Source organism: Mirounga angustirostris, unplaced genomic scaffold, assembly GCF_029215605.1.
Source record: "Mirounga angustirostris isolate CCGP_5_RB_7025 unplaced genomic scaffold, mMirAng1.0.hap1 SCAF_8, whole genome shotgun sequence".
Classification (NCBI taxonomy): domain Eukaryota; kingdom Metazoa; phylum Chordata; class Mammalia; order Carnivora; family Phocidae; genus Mirounga; species Mirounga angustirostris.
In genome coordinates this window covers 392,288-413,909 of record NW_026991716.1, presented here as the reverse complement: position 1 = coordinate 413,909, position 21,622 = coordinate 392,288, and the positions used below count along the sequence as shown (strand labels likewise).

Genomic DNA, 21,622 nt, shown 5'->3' with positions numbered 1-21,622 from the left:
GTGCTTGGCTTGGGGGGCTGATGAGTTGGTGCCCCGCCCAGATCACAGCCCAGGACAGAGAGGAGAGATCAGAGGTTCCCAGAGAATCTGCCTGCACATGGAGAGCAGTTTTGAATAAAAACAGATTGCACGATGAAAACGATGGTAGAAACCACGAGAGATTTCCTTCTTGCATCTCAATACTTACACTCCTTGTGTAAGTACTGCTCTTTCTTTTATTTAATTAGCTAGCAGGAGGATGATAGCAAGATGATAGCATCTTTGTCTTGTTCCTGATTTTAAAAGGATGCTTCCGTGTTTTAGTTAGGATTAAGTGTGTTGAATTCAATGTTTGATGTATGATTTTGTAAGGTGTGCTTTATAGGGTAAGAAAATTCAGTCCTTAGCATATGAAGCATTTTCAATGGGAATGAGTATTCAATTATATCAGATGCATTTCTATCTCTCTTGAAGTGATATTTCTTCCCTCCGTTAATCTATTAATGAATGACATTGATGATTTTTTTAATGTTAAACCGATGTTTATATTCCAAGGGTAAACTCTATGATTTAATACCATTTTTGCCAAGTTCTGTTTATTAACTTTATTTAGGACTTTTGAATCTGTGTTCATAAGGAAAACTGGACTGCGGATTCCCCCTGTCTACATCTAGTTTTAGTATCTCATTTACACGGGGCCGATAAAGTGGTTTGGGGAGCATCTCTCTGTTTTCTGTAATACTTCAGTGTGGGCATTATCTCTTTCTTAGAAGGTTTGATGAAATTTGCCTGTAAGATGCCAGTGGATCTGATATTTAATTTTGTTGGAGGGGAGGAAGAGGGAGGGCTTAAAATTTTAATTTCTAACTTGATTTAATAAATGGTAATAGATCTATTCAGGTCTTCTGTGTCAGCATGCGTCAGTATTGGTAAGTGATATTTTCTACAAAATTGTCCAGTACGTCTCTGTTTTCAAAGTTGTTGACGTAAATTTCTTCCCAATTCCTCAGTAGCCCTGTTTCCCATTGTTTTTTAAGATTTTATTTATTCATTTGAGAGAGACAGAGAGAGCACAAGCAGGGGGAGAGGCAGAGAGAGAGAGAGAAGCCTAATCTCCACTGAGCAGGGAGCCTAACGTGGGGCTCTATCCCAGGACCTGAAGATCATGACCTGAGCCAAAGGCAGACGCTCAAAGACTGAGCCACCCTGGCGCCCCTCTGTTTCCCTTTTTTTTTTTTTTAAAGTTTTATTTATTTATTTGACAGAGAGAGAGAGACAGCGAGAGAGGGAACACACAAGCAGGGGGAGTGGGAGAGGGAGAAGCAGGCTTCCTGCAGAGCAGGGAGCCTGATGCGGGGCTTGATCCCAGGACTCTGGGATCATGACCTGAGCCGAAGGCAGGCGCTTAACGACTGAGCCACCCAGGCACCTCTGTTTCCCATTTTTAATATTGTTGTTTGTACTTTTGCTTTTGTCTTGACCAGTCTTGCTGAAGAGTTGCTACCTTAGTGGTCTTTTCAAAGAAGGAGCTTTCAGTGTTGTGGAACATTCTAGCATTTCTTTCACTTATGTTTGCTCTTAGCTCACTTCCTCTTTCTTTAAGCTTACTCCATTCTTTTTAATTTGTTGACCGAGGTAGTTTAATTTTATGATTTCATTTATCTCTACCAAATGCACCTAAGGCTGTAAATTTCCATCCCAGTAACACTGTCGTGGATTTAAAGTTGTGTGTACAGAGTTCTTTGCTATGTCCCGTTCGGGAGATAAAGCTTACTTCCTTTCCCCTGGGTGTGGGGGGCTCACTCCTCACAGACAGGACTCTGAGCGGTGCTTGTGAGCAATGAACTGGATGGTCCAGCTTCTGGCGGCCATGGCTGCAGCCGGCACCTCAAATGCCCAGGAGAGACCGTGAGCCAGAGCTGCCCATCGCAACTGCCCCCATTGCTGACCCACAGAAACTGGGATCGTGAATGTTTGTCACCTCAAGCTGCTAGATTTGGGGGTCAGGTGCTGTTAGGCTCCAACAGCTGATGAACACAGTGTTAGCTGCATTATACCCTTTTGGTGTTTGCCTTAACTTTCAGGGGGTTTTTTGGGTTTTTTTAAAGATTTTATTTGTTTATTTGAGAGAGAGAATGAGAGAGAGAAAGAGCACAAGACGGGGGAGTGGGAGAGGGAGAAGCAGGCTTCCCGCCGAGCAGGGAGCCCGATGCGGGACTTGATCCCAGGACCCTGGGACCATGACCTGAGCCAAAGGGAGACGCTTAACTGACTGAGCCACCCAGGTGCCCCAACTTTCAGTTTTAATACTTCAAAATTTTCATTATGATTTCAAATTTGGCCCATAACTAATTTAGAAGTGTGTTTTTAAACGTAAGAGCTTCTATAAATGTAGAGAAATTGACTTTATTTTCTGATTTTTCTTTCTGTTACACTGTGGTCAGAGATCTTCCTCAGATGCACTGTTTTAGGAAAACAGCTCTGTTACTTGTGACTTTATGACGTTTGCGGGTGGGAGGGGGGTCAGGTGGTTTTTAAAGCTCTTCGGATTAATAAATCTTTCAAACATTTATACTTTTAGAAAACATGATTATTCAGGTATTATTCCCTGAGCAATTATGATCATGCAAGAAATCATTTAATAAGGCAAACACTGTGGAGACTAGAAGTTTTACCGGATTCTACAGAGCAGTCATAATATGTGGAGTTGAGGAATCCTGAAATACTCTCTTGTTACAAATAACATTTGCAAGAACAGTTTTCTGACAGCAGAACACAGACCGGGCAGTCATGATCCTGAGCTGCCATCCAGCCCCACGGCCTGTGATGCCCTCGGGGACGCCTCTGGCCAGACGCCTCCGCAGAACTAGCAGGAGAGGGCACTGCTCTGTGTGCCTTTCTGATACTCTTTCCCCAGCAGCTGGGGTGCAGGAGAGTGAGACACGAGGACTGCATTGGTCACAAGCAAGAAAACAGAGCTGAAGGAGAAGGGTCAAAACTCACACATGGAAGAAAGCTTGAAACAGACAATGATAGTGATGTTTGACTTTGGTACCTAGGGCTTGTTCGCTTTTTTCCTAATGTTTCATGAGTGTTCAAAAAGACTCTATGTTTGGGGCGCCTGGGTGGCTCAGTGGGTTGAGCATCTGCCTTCAGCTCAGGTCATGATCCCGAGTCCTGGGATCGAGTCCTGCGTCGGGCTCCCTGCTCAGCAGAGAGTCTGCTTCTCCCTCTCCCTCTGATCCTTCTCCCTGCTTGTGCTCACTCTGTCTCAAATAAATAAAATCTTTTTTAAAAAAAGACTATGTTTACTGTTAAGTTCAGGGTTCTTTGTATAATCATTAGATGAATTTTATTTTGTTATTCAAATACAGTGTATCTTTATTAGAAAAATCTTATTTTGTGGTTCAAATATTCTAGATCCTTATTATTTTCTTCATATTTGAGTATCAGTAACTGAAAGAAATATCTTTTAAAATCTGCTAAGTTCTTTCTGTAACTGATTATGAATTGTTAGATGTATGAGAGCTTAGAATTGTCACAGTTTCCAGATAAATTGTTCCTTTTACCAGAATGTAGTGTCCCTGTTTCTCCACCTAATAATACTTCTTGCATTGAAGTATATCTTCTCTGATATTGATACATTCATATCAACTTTCCCTTCACTATTGCTGCCCAATATGTTATTTTTAATCTTTCAGGGTCATTGTTTTATTACTTATTTTGTAAACAGCATAGCTGGATTTTTTTCCAGTTTAGAAGCTGGTCTTTTGGCAAACATGAGTTATCCTGTTTACATTTATTCTGTTTATTGATAAATCAATAAGTTTCTATGGTGTTATTTTATGATTTCTATTTATCATTCTTTTCTGTGCTTTTTTTTTTTCTTTCTTATCTTTGTTGGGTTGATTAAGTTTTCTTTATTCCCTTGTTTCTCCTCTGCTGGTTTGGAAGTTACATATTTTCCTTCTCTCTTCCCATAAAATTTTACATGCATGCTTGAATTAACAAAAGATGAAGTGTCTCAGTGTCCCTCTGTCCTCCCAGACAGTACGAGACCTTGGAAAGCTTGAACTTGGAACACATCTTCATGTGCATGATATTATTATTCATAGCTTGGTTCCACATTTGTGTTGTTTCCAGTCTCTCACCATCCTAACAATGCTGCTAAGTATGTTTGTGCATCCCTCCCAGTGAGCGTGTGCAGGAGTCTCTCCAGGATAGACACATAAGTGAAGTTCAGGTCATAGTGTAGTACGTCTTCAGTTTTACCAGGCAATGCCAAACTGTTTTTGAAAGTGGTCATATTGATTCACACTCCAGCTGCGGCGTCTGAACTTTCTCACCAGTCTTCCGTTTTGGTCCGGCAGCCCTGTGAACTCCTCCCCGTGGATCTCACTGTGGTTGTAATTTGCATTTCCCAGGTAGCTGAGGAGGGTGGCTCTGGGATTCCTCTCTGGGTAGCGCCTGCTCAAGTCTTCAGTATTTTTTGCTGAGGTTTTCTTGCGTCTGGATCTGCAGTTTCTAGTCTTTTGTCAGTATCTTTTCCCAGTTTGTGACTTATCTCTTCACTCTCTTTTGCTGTCTTAATAATGAGAAGTTCTTAACTTTAATGCTGGGAGATTTATGGATCTAAACCTTTGTGGAGAGTGCTGTATTTACTCGTTTATTAATTGGTCTTACTTAAGAAATCTTCCCTTATGGGCGCCTGGGTGGCTCAGTTGGTTAAGCGACTGCCTTCGGCTCAGGTCATGATCCTGGAGTCCCGGGATCGAGTCCCGGGATCGAGTCCCGCATCGGGCTCCCTGCTCGGCGGGGAGCCTGCTTCTGCCTCTGACCCTCCCCTCTCTCATGTGCTCTCTCTCTCTCATTCTCTCTCTCAAATAAATAAATAAAATCTTAAAAAAAAAAAAAAGAAAATCCTCCCTTACCCCACGGTCATGGGGATTTCCCCCCATATTACCTTCTAAAAGTTTTACAGTGTCTCCCTCACATTTTGATGTCTAACTTACCTGAAAACAGTCGTGTGCCCCCTTGGTTTTCATATGCCTGCCATTAGTCCCTGTTATTGTTGGTCTGTAGAATTAGTGTTTCCTGATGTTCGCTCACATGTTTGCCGGTTATGAGTCACTGCACACTGTTATCAGCAGCCACGGCAGCCGGGAGCCTTGCCCTGCGCCAGGCAACGTGCCCGTATTTCCAACCGTTGTGAGATAGAAGGATGTACATCGGTCTCAGCCCCGGTTCCTGGCACAGAGTTCCTAAAACCCTTGTAATGTCCTACATGATAACAGCACCAGGAGCATCTCCTGCTCAGTGTGGTGACTCTGGGCGGGCTCCCGGATGGGGGCTCATCACCAGAGACCAAGCCACGACTAGCAGCTTGGAATTCCCCACGCCATCCCCCACTCTCCAAAAGGGGAAAGAGGCTGGGAATGGAGGGAGTGATTCATCATGCCTATGTGGGGAGCCTCCATAAAATCCCAATCGTACAGAGTTGAGGGAGCTTCCAGGCGGCTGAGGACACCCACGCCCGGAGTGTGACACCCCAACTCCGTGGGGACAAAACTCCTGCGCCTGGGACCCTCTCCCTGTGCGTCTCTTCATCTGACTGTTCCTCTGCATCCTTTATCGTGTCCTTAAATAAACTAGTGAATGAAAGTCAGTGTTTCTGTGCATGCTGTGAGCGTTCCTAACAAGTTAATCAACCCAAGGAGCCCCCATTGGAACTCTGACCTACAGCTGATCAGCAGAAGCACAGGTGGTAATGTGGCTGCCGAGGGGCTCCTGACATGGCAGGGGGGCAGTCTTGTGGGACTGAGCCCTTGACCTGTGGGGTCTGACGCTGCGTCCAGTGGAGAGTGTCAGAATAGAGATGAATCACAGGGCATCCCCCTGCTGTCTCCAAAGATGGCCTGATGCCGGGAAAATTCTGCACTTGCCGACCAGAACTGACGTGTTGCCTGCAAGCAGGACAGGAGCCTCAGTGGAAACACACGGTAGGAAGAGCTGTGTGTTTCCCCACCAAGAAGGGAAATCTGTGCTTCTCCTTACACAGGTATTGTTCACGCCTTTTAACAGTCCCAAAGTAGGCACTTGTTCTCAGTTTTCAGACCAGCAGACTAGACGTTTAGGGAGATGAAGTAAACCCCGGAAGCTCACACAAGTAAAACGTGGGAATCCCTGTTCCTAGAGCCCATGGTTTCCACTGAGCACAAAGGTACGAGATCATTGCTTTGCTGGGGGGCCTGGGAGACAGTGCGTGCACGTGGTCCCAGCCCTGTGGGAAACAAGGTGATGCTTCAGGGCGTAGAAGCGCACTCGTCCGGCCCGTGGATGGACTGTCTGTGAGCACAGGTGTGAAGACACAGGTCTCGAAGGTGGGAGGGATCCTCTATGCTCTTGGGCCCTGGGCAGAGGGGAGGATTTCCCAAGGTTGAGCCAGGCGCAGACAAGAGCCCTTGTTCCCCAGGGCACTTGGCCGACTTCTCGTACACTCACTGTTCCTTCTGCATGGCTCTCGGGCCCCACCCAGCCAGTCTCTGTAGCCCTCTACAAAGAGACATCTGTGAGCTGATGATCCTGGTGGCAATGGCCTTATTGTCACATGAAGATAATTAGTTCTGTGTCCTCCTTCGGACGGGGCTGGGGCGGAGAGAATATACAAAGACAGTATTCACTGCTGATAGCCACCTAGTCCCAAACTGAAGGTAGTCTACACAGCGCTTCTCAGTTTAATTTTCTTGGCTCTTCTGTTGGATTTGAATACATTTTTTTCACTCCCTATTCTGACCTTCCGGCAATGAAGCTACAGTGCTCTTTGAATTTGGGAGGTACCCAGCCCTGGAGATGCCGGAACGCCGGCCACGACCAGAAGCCAGCCCTGGCTCACTCCTTCCTTCACCGGTGGTGCTGAGTGTGAGCTCTGGGCCTTGGTCATCTCTGTCCCCAAGTGTTGTACTGGACCTAGCCCAGATTTCTCATTTTGACCACAGACTTTTCAGTTACACGTGAGAGAAGGAATGGAAGTGGAGATTACCCGGCTCCTAAGTAGGTTTGGTTTTTTGCTTTTTGTTTTTCTGGCAGATGAATGGATAATGAAGAAGTTGTTGCATAAACACACACACACACACACACACAATGGAATAGTACTCAGCCTTCAAAAGGAATGAAATCTTGCCATTTGCATCAACGTGGACAGAACTGGAGGGGATTATGTTAAGTGAAATAAGTCAGTTAGAGAAAGACAAATACCATACAATTTTGCTCCATGTTGAATTTAAGAAACAAAACAGATGAACATAGGGGAAGGGAAGGAAAAATAAAATAAAGCCCTTAACCTGTGAAATCTGATGCAGTTCCTGGGTAGATGGTGTCAGAATTGAGTGGAATCTGGTGGACACCCAGCTGGTGTCCAGGTCATTGGTGTCAGTGTCAGGAAACCCCATCTACCCCACATTGGGGTTGGGTTCCAGAATCATCTTACACACATTAATCCATTTAGCCACATTTAAGCCTAGAGAACAGGCATTTTGATCTCTTCTTCACATGAGGCTAAGACTCAGAGAAATTAAGTAACTTCCCTCTGGCAGAACTACAGTTTGAACTCATAATAACCAAGCAAAGGGCTATGAATTGCAGCGGGTGCTGCCGGCCACAATGACTGGCCCTGAGGTGCTTACCCAGGGTCACCAGCACACATGGGCTAGTGACTTGCAAACCAGCACAGAAGTCAGTACCCAACCAATCAAAAACCTCTGTCAGGAATTTGGGATTGAAGGTCCACAGTAGGGTGTGTTGGGTGAAAGCAGTGATGTGGACCCCCACTTAGACTGGGGTCTGATTGCAGACCTAGCATCACCCTAGCGCTTTTAGAAAATCCCAAGTCCCTCCTTACATCTTCTGAATCAGAACTGCATTTGAACAAAACTCTCAAATGCTGTTTAAATGCTAAGGTTTGCAAAGCACTGAGGTAGCTGGTGGCTCAGCCAAGAGGGTCCTGGGCGGGTTAAAGAATCTGTATGTGATTACGAAACACTTCAACAGTGAACTACATCGTTATTAGGTAAAGTTATCAGAAAAGTCGGGGTGCCTGGGTGGCTCAGGTGGTGAAGCGTCTGCCTTCGGCTCAGGTCATGATCTCAGGGTCCTGGGATCGAGCCCAGTGCCAGGCTCCTTGCTCAGCGGGGAGCCTGCTTCTCCCTCTCCCCCTGCTCGTGCTCTCTCTCTCTCACACACACAAATAAATAAAATCTTTAAAGTTATCAGAAAAACAGGGCGCCTGGGTGGCTCAGTTGGTTAAGCGACTGCCTTCGGCTCAGGTCATGATCCTGGAGTCCCTGGATCGAGTCCCGCATCGGGCTCCCTGCTCGGCAGGGAGTCTGCTTCTCCCTCTGACCCTCCCCCCTCTCGTGTGCTCTCTCTCTCTCAAATAAATAAATAAAATCTTTAAAAAAAAAGTTATCAGAAAAACAATGGTGGTCTAACATCAGACGCTCTGACGGTGGGATGACCACACCCATGGTCAAATACAGAAAAATCACAATGATTATCTTGAAACATGAAAAAGGGTATTTGATAAAGCTTAAAACTTAGGCATTATTTGACAAATTCTAAGAAAACTAGGAATAGAAAAGCTCTCTCGGGGTGCCTGGGTGGCTCAGTCAGTTAAGCATCTGCCTTCGGCTCAGGTCATGATCCCAGGGTCCTGGAATCGAGCCCCGTGCCAGGCTCCTTGCTCAGCGGGGAGCCTGCTTCTCCCTCTCCCCCCTGCTCGTGCTCTCTCTCTCACACACACAAATAAATAAAATCTTTAAAGTTATCAGAAAAACAATGATGGTCTAACATCAGACGCTCTGACTGTGGGATGACCACACCCATGGTCAAATACAGAAAAATCACAATGATTATCTTGAAACATGAAAAAGGGTATTTGATAAAGCTTAAAACTTAGGCATTATTTGAAAAACTCTAAGAAAACTAGGAATAGAAAAGCTCTCTCGGGGCGCCTGGGTGGCTCAGTCAGTTAAGCATCTGCCTTCGGCTCAGGTCATGATCCCAGGGTCCTGGGATCGCGTCCCACATTGGGCTCCTTCCTCAGCGGGGAGCCTGCTTTTCCCTCTCCCTCTGCCTGCCACTCCACCAGCTTGTGCTCTCCCTCTCTTTATCTCTGTCAAATAAATAAAATCTTGAAAAAAAGAAAAGCTCTCTCTAACTTGATGAAGGCTCTCTACCAAGAAATCCATAATAGTCATTATGCTTAACTGAGAAACCTTAGTGAGCTGCTTTTCCCTTTAGCGATGGACTAAGGATGCCCTCTCTCCACACTGTTGAACAGCATGCTGGAGGTCTGGGCCCACACAACAGGATGCAAAATGGCAGTGAGAGTTATATAGAGTAGAAGGAAAGAGTCAAAACTGTTATTTTCAGGTGATGAAATAACAATTTTCTACATAGGTAACCCTGTGAATTAACAAACTATTAGAACTAATAAGGATGTGACAAAATTGCTAAAAACAAGATTAGCAAAATCAATATCGTTCCTCCATATCAGAATAATCAATACGAGTTATAATTTTTTTACAAGGAATGTTTTATAATAACAATGCAATCCTTAAAACAATTGTAGCCCCCCAAAATGTACACATTTTATGAAGAGCAAGTTTTGTTTTTTCTTATAAAGTATTTCAGATCCACAGGAGAGTGTTTTAAGTAAGCCACTGCTCAACTCTCTCAAACCATTGTCTTTTGAGGAACATGATTCACTTTTCCTCCCTGCCCTCCAGACCAGAAGGAACCACTATGAGTCATCGTTTTAACTGTTGTATGGTGCTGTATATGAATATACTAGTTGGTTATCTGTTCTATGATGTAAACTATGCCGTGCCAAACTGTTGTACGCTTGTGTGAACATTTGTCTGGAGGGAAAATGACCAGGTCAACAGACAGACATGTCACTAGATGTTGCCAAAGTCTTATCTGCAGAAAATCTCAAAATTCCATTAAAGGCATAAAAGGAGATCTAAACCGCCAGAGAGAGATGACACGTTTATGGATAGGATGATGATGCCCATTTGCTCCAAACTAATTTCCTCAGTCCTCAAATCTAATAAAATTACGATCAATACCAATGTAATTTCAGTTAAAAGAGCACCAGGATTTTTTAAAAAAGAACCTGACAAATTGATTCTAAATTTATATGGAAGCATAAACGTCTACAGATAAGTAAGATACATTTGAAAAGGAAGCCAAGGCGGGGAGAGCAGTCCGATTAGACATTACGTTGCACTACAAGGTCATGGCAATAAAAAGCAGCACGTCCCGGTTCCCGGGGACAACGGAGTCGAAAGCTCAGAACAGTGTCTGCATTCGTGGGAAATGGGTGTCGTAGACGTGCTACCAGCCAGTAGGACTAAGATGGATTATCTAAGTAGATGGGGTCAGAAGAACTGGCTTATTATGTGGGGAAAAATAAAGCTGGCTGTCTTCTTCATTCCAGATAAACTAAAGATATTAGTGTGAACAGTAAATTTCTAGAACTTGTCGCAATATATTTAAACACACACACACAATCTTGTGGTGGTGAAAAAGAATCTTTTTTTTTTTAATTTATTCATGAGAGACAGAGAGAGAGACAGGGGCAGAGGGAGAAGTAGGCTCCCCGCGGAGCAGGGATCCCGATGTGGGACTCGATCCCAGGACCCTGGGATCATGACCTGAGCCGAAGGCAGACGCTTAACCGACTGAGCCACCCAGGCGTCCCATGAAAAAGAATCTTAAAAATATAAACCACAAAGTGAAAAGTTTACCAAATTTGTCATCAAAATTCAGGATTTCTTTTTTTTTTAGATTTTATTTATTTATTTGACAGAGAGAAAACACAAGCAGAAGGAGTGGCAGAGGGAGAAGCAGACTCCCCACTGAGCAGGGAGCCCGACGCAGGGCTCGCTCCCAGGACCCCAGGATCATGACCTGAGCCGAAGGCAGACGCTTAACTGACTGAGCCACCCAGGTGCCCCCAAAATTCAGGATTTCTATCTAATGAATAACACCACTATCAAAGTTAATAAGAAAGTGATATTTTCAAGTCTAAAATGAGCAAGAGATTGGTAGCTAGAGTATGTAAGAAATTCCTGGAAATCAATGAAAGAAAGATGGGAACATGAAAGATGGGAGAAAGATGGAGAAAATTCGAGAAGAGATGCACAACCTGACAGGTGGAAAAGGACAAATTTTTAGAAATGAGGTATCACTTGGGGCGCCTGTTTGGCTCGGTCGGTTGAGCAGCCAACTCTTGATTTCGGCCCAGGTTGTGATCTCAGGGTCGTGAGATCGAGACCAGCGTTGGGCTCTGTGCTCAGCGGGGATGCTCTCTCCCTCTCCCTCTGCCTCTGCCCGTCGCACTCACTTGCTCTCTCTCTCTCTCTCTCTCTCAAATAAATAAATAAATCTTTAAAAAATGAGATAACACATTACAGTCATCAGATTTGCAGAACTGAGCAAGTCTGATAGCACCCATTGTTGGTATGGGGGTCGGAAAGCAGGAATCTCTGTGCCCCTCTGGTGGAAGTATACATGAATACAGCCATCTTGCGAAGAAATTTGGTGGTACTGAAGGAAAGTGAGTGTGCAAATGCCAGTTGCCCCCTCCTGGGGGTGAACCTTACCTTCATAAGGGGAGAGTATGAGGCTGTTTGTCATCAATTTTGCTCACTGTCATAGGCAGAAGGAGGTAACCTACATGTTCTGTGCCAAAAGAAAGTACAATGAAGCGTGGCTGACGTGTTCTATGGAATAGTATTCGGCAATTAGAAGCCATAAACTAGATGCATGTACGGCAACATGACTAGATCTTAAAACCGTGGTACTAGGTCAAAAAAAGGAAGAAGCAGAGCTAGTCCTGTACTAGGTATATATTCAGAGATCCCTCTGTATCCGAGGACATGTGAAAACATTAGAGTAGTGCCCATGTGGGTGAGGAGAATGGGAAAGAGAATGGGAGAGACAGGAGAAAGTATAAAGAACACGAGAAAACCTGCCTGGGCTGCTGATAATTGTGCACTCTGAACCGTGGAGTATGACAGAGGCAACTCTCTGCCCTGAAGTCCCAGGAAAAGGGAGGAATGGAAAGTAGTGGGGAAATAGAGGGCACAAGTAAAGCCAGCAAGCCTGCCCACAGACAGGAAAACCGCCCAGTGTGCAGAGCAAAGCGAGTAGACTGGAGACGACGCTGGGGCTCACAGCCTGCTGTAGTCACGGTTCTTGGGCTTCGGACAGATTCCTCCTACATACCCCAGCTGGGTCCTCACAACCACCCCTCCAGTTCTCTGGGGCACCTCAAGTGCATGACAGCCCCTCACAGAAGCCAGCAGCCTGGCAGTTGGGGGGGGGGCAATGTCTATTTTCAGACCGCCCAGTGGGGCCACCAGAAGGATTCTTTCCCTCCAGGCAGCTCCCAGTCCTCCTATTTGAGTGTTGGCGACTCCTAAACCTTCTCCTTAAGATTTTAAATTCCATTTTCTTTCTCATGCAGGGCAATTTAATTTAGGCCCAGAGCCTCCACCTGAGCCTATCCACACCCCTAAGTTACCTGGGCCACTCACCCTAAATTTAATCACACTTGGAAATACAGTGTGAGTGTCTCATTTGTTTTTTCAATTTCATACTCGGCCAAAAAAAAAAAAAAAACAGCCTTGCTTGTCCAAAACACTAGATCAGTGCACAGGAAGTGAAACAAAGCCCCATCATCCAAATAATAATAATGGTAATGGTAGTAAATATCTGAGAGGTTAGTTAGACCTGAACAGTGGGGTCTGGTTCCACTGCCATCAGGACAGGATTGTGTCGTGGTCCCCGAGATTCCATGGAGAGACACATGACATGCAGAAGTCTGGCTGGTTCCTACACTTTATTAGACATCCTCTACAAGAAACACGGCCGAAACGTCAGAAAGGCAGGGGGCCCGGGTCCACCGGGGCTGGAGGAAGAGGCGCTGCGCCGGAAGCATCTCCCAGCGCGTGTCACAACGGAAACAGTCAGCTGCCCAAGTCAGTGCAAGCCCGACGAAGTTCTGCTTTCCCCCACGGTGATGATTTCTGAAGCTCTGGCAGTCTGTATTGGAGCGCTGTTTCGTTCCGTTCCTCAAATCATTGCCCCGGGTCTCCGGCGGCCAGCCCGGCCGCTCTCCGCCGCAGCGCCCCTCGGACGCGCCCCTCCGCCGCCCAGGCCTGCAGGAGCCCGTTTCCCAGACGGCGAAGCGGGGAGTCTCGGGGACGCAGGCGGCGAAGGCGGGGTCCCGCTCCGCGGCCGGGCGGAGTCGCGCAGGTGCGCGCCCCGGCAGCAGGTGCAAGAGCGGCGGGCCGGCCCCCCTCGCGGCGCGCCTCCCCGCGGGCTCCCGGCTGCAGCAGCCGGGGCGGCGCGCGCCGCCGGGACACCCTCGGAGCGCAGGGGCTGTGCGGCAGGTCCTCGGAGACAGGACGTGACGGCCCCTGCGGGAGGAGAGGGGGGCCCGGGGCGACGCGCCCCAGAGCGCGCGCGATGCGGGGGCGCTGCGCGGCCTGCCAACGCCTGGCTCCGCTCCGTTTCCGGGCAGAGAAGGGCGGCCTTCCCCGGCCTGCAAGTGCTCCTGCGCTGCGGCGGGGTTCGCTTCCGAGAGCGGCGGCATCCGCTTGGCCGGGGGGCCGGGAGAAATGCAGAATCCTGGGCCCCGCCCCAGACCTACTGAACCACAGTCTGCCCTTTTTTTTTTTTTTAAGATTTTATTTATTTATTCATGGGAGACAGAGAGAGAGGCAGAGGGAGAAGCAGGCTCCCCGCTGAGCAGGGAGCCCGATGGGGGACTCGATCCCAGGACCCTGGGACCATGACCTGAGCCGAAGGCAGACGCTTAACCATCTGAGCCACCCAGGCGCCCCACAGTCTGCCTTTTAACAAGACCCCCCAGCTGTTCCTTCTGCAGTTAAGTTTGAGACGCAGAATGAGGTGATATTTGTGGAAATAGTTTCTAAAGTAAGCACCATCTTCGAAGTAAATGCTATTTTTTAAAATTATACAATATGTGTTCAAGTCAACAGAGTCTGGCACGATGCTGGGCAGAACACACACCCACCCAACCAAGACCTTCGTAAGTATTTTTGAGGAAATAATATCCATACGCGGAACAAACATTAACAGCACTAAGCTCCTGACATGCATGCATTCCTTTATCTCGTGGCTGCTCATGGGGTCAGGACTACTGTGTGTTCCATTTTAAGGTGAACAAACCGGAACCAGGAGGTACGCTGGCTTGCCCATGGCTCATAACCAGCAAGCGGTGATGGGTGGAAGAATCTGCTGTTCTGCCATCAGGGGATGGGGAAAACTGCTGCCCCTCCCCCTTACCTGAGAAGGTCCTCAGCATCACTGGGAGGGGGAGTATTTTCCTGTGGAGATCTCGGATCTTCTCGACAAGGTCTGGAGAAATGGTCTCTGGACTCACAAAAGTCTTTGTCTCATACCTACAGACAATCAGTCCCTTAAGAATTAGAGGTGGGTCCTTTAAGAGAATGTTTGGGGTCTGCGGAGGCTGCAAGGGGCAGAGGTCATTACCCTGTTTGCCTCTAGAGGACAGTACAGTGTCACTTGAAAAAAAAAAAAAAGACGACCTTAAACTCCTCTTTCTAATTTGGGTGCTGTTCATTACTAGGGGAAAGGGGGTTGGGGGGGAAGAGATGAGAGAAAACACGAATCAGCTCCATCCCTGCCCGTCCCCCATGGTCTGACCGCGAGCAGGCTCAGGGTCCTCATCAGACCAGAAGACCCGCACAGCCCTTTAGCTCCACACCTCTAACACTCTTGGAAAGTTTGGGAGACACTTCCTGAGTCCCGGGCCCCAGGTCCAGGTTCTTATGGCTGCCTGAGAAGTGTTCCTCACCAGGCAAGCACAGAGAAGGGACAGGTGCTCCCAGCAGGGGACAGGACGGGACCAGCAGCTTCCCTTTGTGGTGGTGTCTGTGACCCGGAAGGACATGCAGCAGCTGAGCTGGGGGAACACGGCCGAAAGGACGGGTTGGTCTTCCCCCGCTCTGCTCTGCCTACCACAGTTTATAGGAGGTATCTCCCCTCGGAGTTACAGTTTACATGCTGTTCAATATGGACTCGAGCACCAATAACTTCGGGAATTAAACAGATGTTTCTGCATCAGCCTAAAAACATGATTATGGCTTATAACTTCACCTCCAGGGGAGAACTGTATCCCTGGTACCAAACAACCAGTTTAAAAATGGACTCTTAGGGGCACCTGGGTGGCTCAGTCGTCAAGCGTCTGTCTTCGGCTCAGGTCATGGTCCCAGGGTCCTGGGATGGAGTCCCGCATCAGGCTCCCTGCTCCGCGGGCAGCCTGCTTCTCCCTCTCCCACTCCCCCTGCTTGTGTTCCCTCTCTCGCTGTCTCTGTCAAATAAATAAATAAAATCTTTAAAAAAAAACATTTAAAAAATGGACTCTTAGAGCACAGAATTTTACGTGGAGGCTGTTTGTGTGTGTGTGTGTCAAAGTGAATTTGCATTTCTGTGGGGGGCAGGGTAGAGAGTGACCCCCCTCGGTCTCCGTGTCCAGGGGAACAGAGGTGAGAAGAACAAAGTGTACGCTCCAGGCAGAAAGGAGACCTATCTGCTCTGGCTGGCTCGGACACCCTACAAAGGAAAAGAACATCTCTCAGGGTCCACAAGTCCTTCCCACCGCAACTGCACAGCCTGTCCTCCTTAGCGTCGGCCTCAAAGCTCTCTCTTCCAGAGAGCTGTATCTGCTCGTTACATCACGCCTCCCGACTCACTGGGACACTGCTCAGGTCATTTGAGCTGGCTTCTTTGTCTTAGCCTTCTCTCGGAACTGTGTTCTACCTCCAGGGCTTGAGGGATGCTGGAGAACAGGGTCCAGGCCTGACTTACCCGCCGGACCTGATGTGAAACGGGATGATACAATGACAATCACACTGCAATCTGTGTGCGCCGGGGACCATGCTACGCATTTTGTATGGACTGTTTCTTACAATCCTTGCACGAGCTCTGTGAGGGAGGTGCCATTATTATCCCCACGTTTAGGGGGCTCACGAGGCTCGCCATGGTCACACGGCGGGAAGAGCCTGCCCTCAAACCTAAGGCCCTCTGACTCCAAAGTCCTCGACACGACCCCGGTGGGTGGCAAGTCATCCAGCCTTCCTGGGTCTGCGCATCTGTCAGCTCTCCAGGCCAAGGGAACCCAAGGACTGGCAGTCCCTCCCAGCAGAAACAAGGTTCGCTTGCCCTTCCTGCCTGTGTCCAGCAGCCCCAGCCTCTGCCGGCGTCCCCGCCTGTGCGGCCCCTCTCCTAGCCCACGGGGTGGTGGGGACGGCCTCACCTGCAGCAGGACCCTTGCTGGCTGCTGACTCTGCTCCTTCAGCTCCTGGGCCTGGGCCCCAAGCCTGGCGACCTCCTCAGATGACCTGAAGATGTATTCGTCTCTCTCCATGCAGCTCTTCCTCTCCAGGTCCCTCAGCCTGGCCTGCAGCAGACGCTGCTGGTCCATCAGCTCCAGCTGCAATCTCTCCAACACCGTGTCCACCTGCTGCCTCTTGCTTTCAATGTGAGTCTGTGAGGGGTGGAAAGATAGACAGGGCCGGGAAGAAGGTCAAGAGGCCGGTCTGCAGGAGGATCACCTGGATCTTCCTGATTCAGAGACACAGGGAGTCACTAGCTCTCCCAATACTATGTTAGAAGCAGATGGGTCTCAGAATAGACTTGGCAGCAAGGAGGGCTATGCTCTTGTCTTACCTGGGGATTCTAATAATGCCCCATACGCCCTCAGAGCCGTGTTGAATTTTTCAAGCATCCTTGCCCATCTACAACACCGTCCTAACCCCACCATGCCTTCCCTAGAGTCACGAGGAGCAGGTGGTAGTCGTCCGTCAGAGAGCCACTGAAGGAAACAGGCCGTGGTTCGAGTCAGCACGGAGGGTCCGGCATCGCTCTCCGGCCCTGACGTCGCCTTCTGCACGGCACGCTTGGGAGGGAGCAGAGGAGTGCTGCGGGTCTCTTCCTGCCTCCAGCTCTGCCGCCTTGCTCAGGGCTCCAGAAGTTCTCAGACTGCGGCTTTCCTCCGGGATGACTGAGGAGCTCACCAGTACCCCACTCCCCCACGGTGCGCAGGCCAGCCTCGGTCAGGACTGGAAGCAGACCCGGGTACCAGCTTCTGCCCCACCCTTCCCGTCTGAGGGCAGTGCTTTTGGGCACATAGACTGGGATGGGAAGGTGGCTCCGGGTCAAGACACCCGGCTTCTAGGGACGCCTGGTGGTTCAGTCGCTGAAGCATCTGGCTTGATTTCAGCTCGGGTCGTGATCTCAGGATCGTGAGATCCAGCCCCGTGTTGGGCTCTGAGCTCAGCGGGGAGTCTGCTTGTCTCTCTCCCTCTGCCCTTCCCTACTCTCTCTCTCTCTCAAATAAATAAATGTTAAGAGAGAGAAAGACCCAGGTTGAAGCCATGTCCTCATGAACATGGGCTTTGCTCTCTGTGGACCGTCACGCTCCCGGACCAGTTCTCGGCTCTGTAGAATGGCTGGTAAGATGGGTCTTGGGCTAGATGTCGGAACCATCTCCAGCTGTGAAGCTCTGGGATTCCATAGCCTTGACCTCAAATGCCCTCGTACAGAGGCAAGGAAGTGAATGAGAACAGTACAAAAGTACCAGACAGCAAGCTTCCCCGGAGTCTGCTCAGAAAACCCCCAAAAGGGCAGGTGGCAGAAGCACTTTACCAGAAGCGCTTGGGGCTTCCCGTCTTCCCGCCTCTGTGTGTCCTCCATCTCTTTCTTCTCCAAGCTCAGGGCTTCCGACCGGTTCCGGAGATGGTCCTATGGGGAGCAGAATGGGCAGGAAGAGGTGGCTGAGTCCACAGGTCTTGTCCGCTGAGTCCCAGGTGCATGGCTGATGGTGAGAGAGTCAAAGGTGAATAGCTCCCGTCCGTATTCCGGCAGAGATTACCTTGAGGTCGCCACCAGCCCGGTCACTCGGGGCTGAAGTACAGACAGACGAAGGCGGGGTCAGTGTGTGAGCAGCTGGGTGGGAACGCAGCGGAACAAGGGGAGGTTTCGAAGACAGAAGGCATTTACAGTGGGTCTAGAGAGGGGGTGGTGAGGACCGCATGCCCCGACTGTACACTTAGAAATTGCTAAAATGGTTTAAAAAGAAAGAGTTCAGGGAGAGGACAGCAGTCTGGGAGGAAGAGTCAGAAGCAGGAAAGAGCAGAGACGTCCAGGAGACGGCAGGTGCACAAGGGCCAGTCCGCCGGACACGCGGTGCCTGGGGGGCGGCTGGGCTGGGGCTGAGGTGGACAGGCGGGATCCGTGTCCTCACTACAGATGGCATTGGTGCCCTGCTGATGAGGTCGGGCTTTCCCGGCGCTGGGGACCCTGGGAGGGATTGCCACAGGGGCGCACCATGGTCTGCTGCGTGTTTTGGTGGACTGGAGGGTGCTTGAGAGGGTGAGAATGGACATAGGGAGTGCGTTCGAGGCTATGCAAGGTCTGGCTGAGGACGGCGAGAGCTTGCATTTGGAGGTGGTTGTGGGGACAAGGCCAAGTTCAAGATTCAAGAGGTGCTTCTGAGAAAGTCACTTCTAGACCCGGACACTGGATGAGCAGAGCGATCTGAGGGCAGCCCGGGGTGGGGGGCAGGGGGCGACACAGGTGGGCCACGTCGGGCCTCCCCTTCTCACAAGGAAGAGTGGCACCTGCAGGCTGCCCTTCCTGGCCCCTCGCGTCCCTCTGAGCCCCGCAGTCTGGGCCTCGGTAGATCCCACACCCAGTGTGGGTCCTGGGAGATCAAGTTCACCCTGCCCACTGTGGGAGAAGACCCTCCCTGCACAGCACTCATCCTGCAGGTGTGTCTCCTCCTTGTGTCTCCACCCCACAGCTGGGTCCCTGTGGGGCCCCTGAGGCAGGAGTCCCCCTAAGCCTGGGAACGGCCTTACGTCCCCGGGGAACCATGGTCCTTCATCCAGATCCCTATCGGTTCTCTTCACTGTGGATGACGGGACACTGTCCCAGCCCACACAGTCCCAAGGAAAAGCCATCCATCTTACCCAGTAGGGCTGAACCACCCCGTCGAGGACGCCCACGGGGTGGGTGCGGTGGGAGGGACCCTCCCAACAGACCATACAGAGGAACTCAGCATCGACCTTGCAGAAGAAGTAAATCTTCTCAGCATGCTGCTCATAGTTGTCTCCCCCAGAGGGCCCAGGGGCACAGGGGCCACGAGAGGCTCCGTGGGCTCCTTCTCCTTGCAGAGTGCACAAAGCAACACCTGGCAGGAGGGCTGGGCCCCCATCTGGGAGGGCGGGAGGACGCAAAGCCCCGCAGAAGGTGTGTCCACAGGCGCTGGCCACTGCATCCTTCGGGGGTCCCCTGCAGGCCGGATAGGTGGTCTCCTCATGGGAAGGCGTGGAGGGCATCCTGGTGCCATCCCCAGCCTGTCCACGGAAGCCTCTGCCTCAGGCCACACAAATCCCCCATCCGTGAAATTAGCCACTTCTGCGTGAGTCATGGAGGGAACATGATAGGAGGCTGAGAGAAGAAAGCAGGAGAGTTCAGCCTGGGAAGCCACCGGGCGCCACCTGGCCACCACCCATCAGCTGAGTGGGTTCAAACTCCAGGGCACCTCGAATGACCCAGCATTTCCCAGCAGGAGCCTGGTCAGCCCGTTCTCCACTCCTGTCTCCTTCTGTCCCTGGGATGGGGAGCCCAGCGTGCATGAGCTCACAGGGAGATGGGTTTCCTGGAACCCCACCCTTGGCCGCTGTGGGGTGGAGACACAAGGAGGAGACACAGCTTCCTGCCATCGGAACAGGTGGGAGCCGTCAGCTTCTGGCTCTGGGATGTGCTCTCAGCGTCAAAGTCCAGGCTGCCCTGGGAGGCACGGTTGGGGCCCCTCCTCTGCTTCCTCAGCTCGTCACCTCATCCACCCAGGCTGGCCTCCTAAACTCTACTGTCGCCAGGCCTGGACCCAGTGCCCCCAAACACGGTGACGCTGGGTCACAGTGTCCTTCGATTTTAGTTTTTAACTTCAGGTGGGAGAAGGCAAGAAACTGTAATACAAATGATTTATGTCCCTAAAATTTAGAAAACTCAGCCCAAGAGATAACGGACTTAATAAGCACATTTATGTAGGCTCAGTATTTTCCTATTACTGCACCCAATCAGCTAACAGCCCTTTGGGACAGGCATGATTACCTTCATTTTACAGAAAGACGCGTGAAGTGACTTCCCCTAGGTCACGGAGCTGGAGAGCTGCGAGGCGGGGTCAGTCCGAGTCTCCTGGCTTCGGCGGTGCTCCCCCCGTGGCCTTCCCCCCACAAGATGGTCCACGCCTCGGTTCTTCATCCGCTCCCTGCATCTCTGCGTAAAACCCAAGGAAACTCCCACTCTGACGCTAGCGATCCCCCCTGCGCTGTTTCCCTCGCTCTGAACCTGAGCTGGTGTGTGTACCCCGTTTCCTTCACGCCCGCCCTGGCCCTCCCGGGGGTGCAGCCCCTCCCCCACCCTGCACGGGAGCCCCCAGCCCCACGGCGCCGCGGAGCACGGGAATGCAGCCGGTCCCAGCGGAGATTGCGCGGCCGTCCAAACTATACATCAGTTAGAAGGAACGCAAAATACCTCATTACTAATTCTTAGACTGGTTACGCTGGAAACGATCATATTTGGGGCTACATAAAATAAATAAATATTAAAATTAACCCCACTTTTTCAAATATGGTACGTGGAAACTAGGTGCACAGGTGGCCCGCGTGGTGTTTGTGTGAGGGCAGGGCTCTGGGACACTCAGCTCTGAGTGCACACGGCGCCCTCACCTTCCCACGCACACGCGGCCGGCTGCCCGAGCAGCGCCCTCTCAGCCCGGAGGCTCCGCCCCAGAGCGGCGGGGGGCTCGGGGCGCGCCGCGGACGGACGCGGCCCGGGGTGTGGGTCATTAACAGGTGCCCGCTGCTGCGGGTTTCCCTCCTGCTCCCACACAGGGCTCGTTCCAACCTCCGTGGAAGCCGGTGCCCGGCCGGTGACGTGCTCCGCCAGCAGGGCCGCCTTATCTGCGCGCTCGCGCTCCCTGCGCCGGCTGATACCCGTATCTCCCGGGGGACAGCTGGTCCTACTGCAGGGGGCTGGCGTGGCGTCTCTGCTCCCCGACCGGGTCCCCCTCCCACCTCCCACCCCAAAGCAAGGACTATCTCTGCCGACTGTGGACGGCCAAGATACCACTTCACGTCTACCGTGGGCGTGTGAGGATGGACGGGAGCAACGCGGGGCCCCAGGCTGTGGGCAGCAGCCCGGACAGTAACTGAGGCCGTGTCTGGAATGCCGCGGCCCCCCCTCCCTCCCTCTCCTGGAGCGCGTGTGTCCACTCCTTTGGGAGGAGGACGGGAGGACCAGGGCATGCAGGTGGGTGCCCTGCCCTTGGGCAAGCGTGTCTGTGTGTGCGTGTGCACGTGTGTGCGCTCGTCCATGACCACGAGGGCATTGGTGTGTATTTAAGCCGTGCCGCGTCTGGCCGTGCGAGGATGAATGTGTGTCTGCTGTTCTCCCAGATCCTTCCTGCTCAGCCACGCACAGACGGTGACCTTGAGGAGCCCACGGGCCCAGCCACGCC

The 21,622-nt window shown here is 50.7% G+C and overlaps 1 protein-coding gene across 1 annotated transcript; it reads right to left on the bottom strand.

The window, feature by feature from the left end:
* Nucleotides 1–13,124: 13,124 nt before the first annotated feature.
* LOC123837146 (E3 ubiquitin-protein ligase TRIM15-like) lies at nucleotides 13,125–19,436 on the bottom strand. Its single transcript, XM_064598031.1, is given in 7 exon segments — nucleotides 13,125–13,466; nucleotides 14,258–14,491; nucleotides 16,352–16,582; nucleotides 17,743–17,838; nucleotides 19,068–19,204; nucleotides 19,207–19,339; nucleotides 19,341–19,436. Coding segments are annotated over 7 exon segments (1,269 nt in total).
* Nucleotides 19,437–21,622: the final 2,186 nt, after the last annotated feature.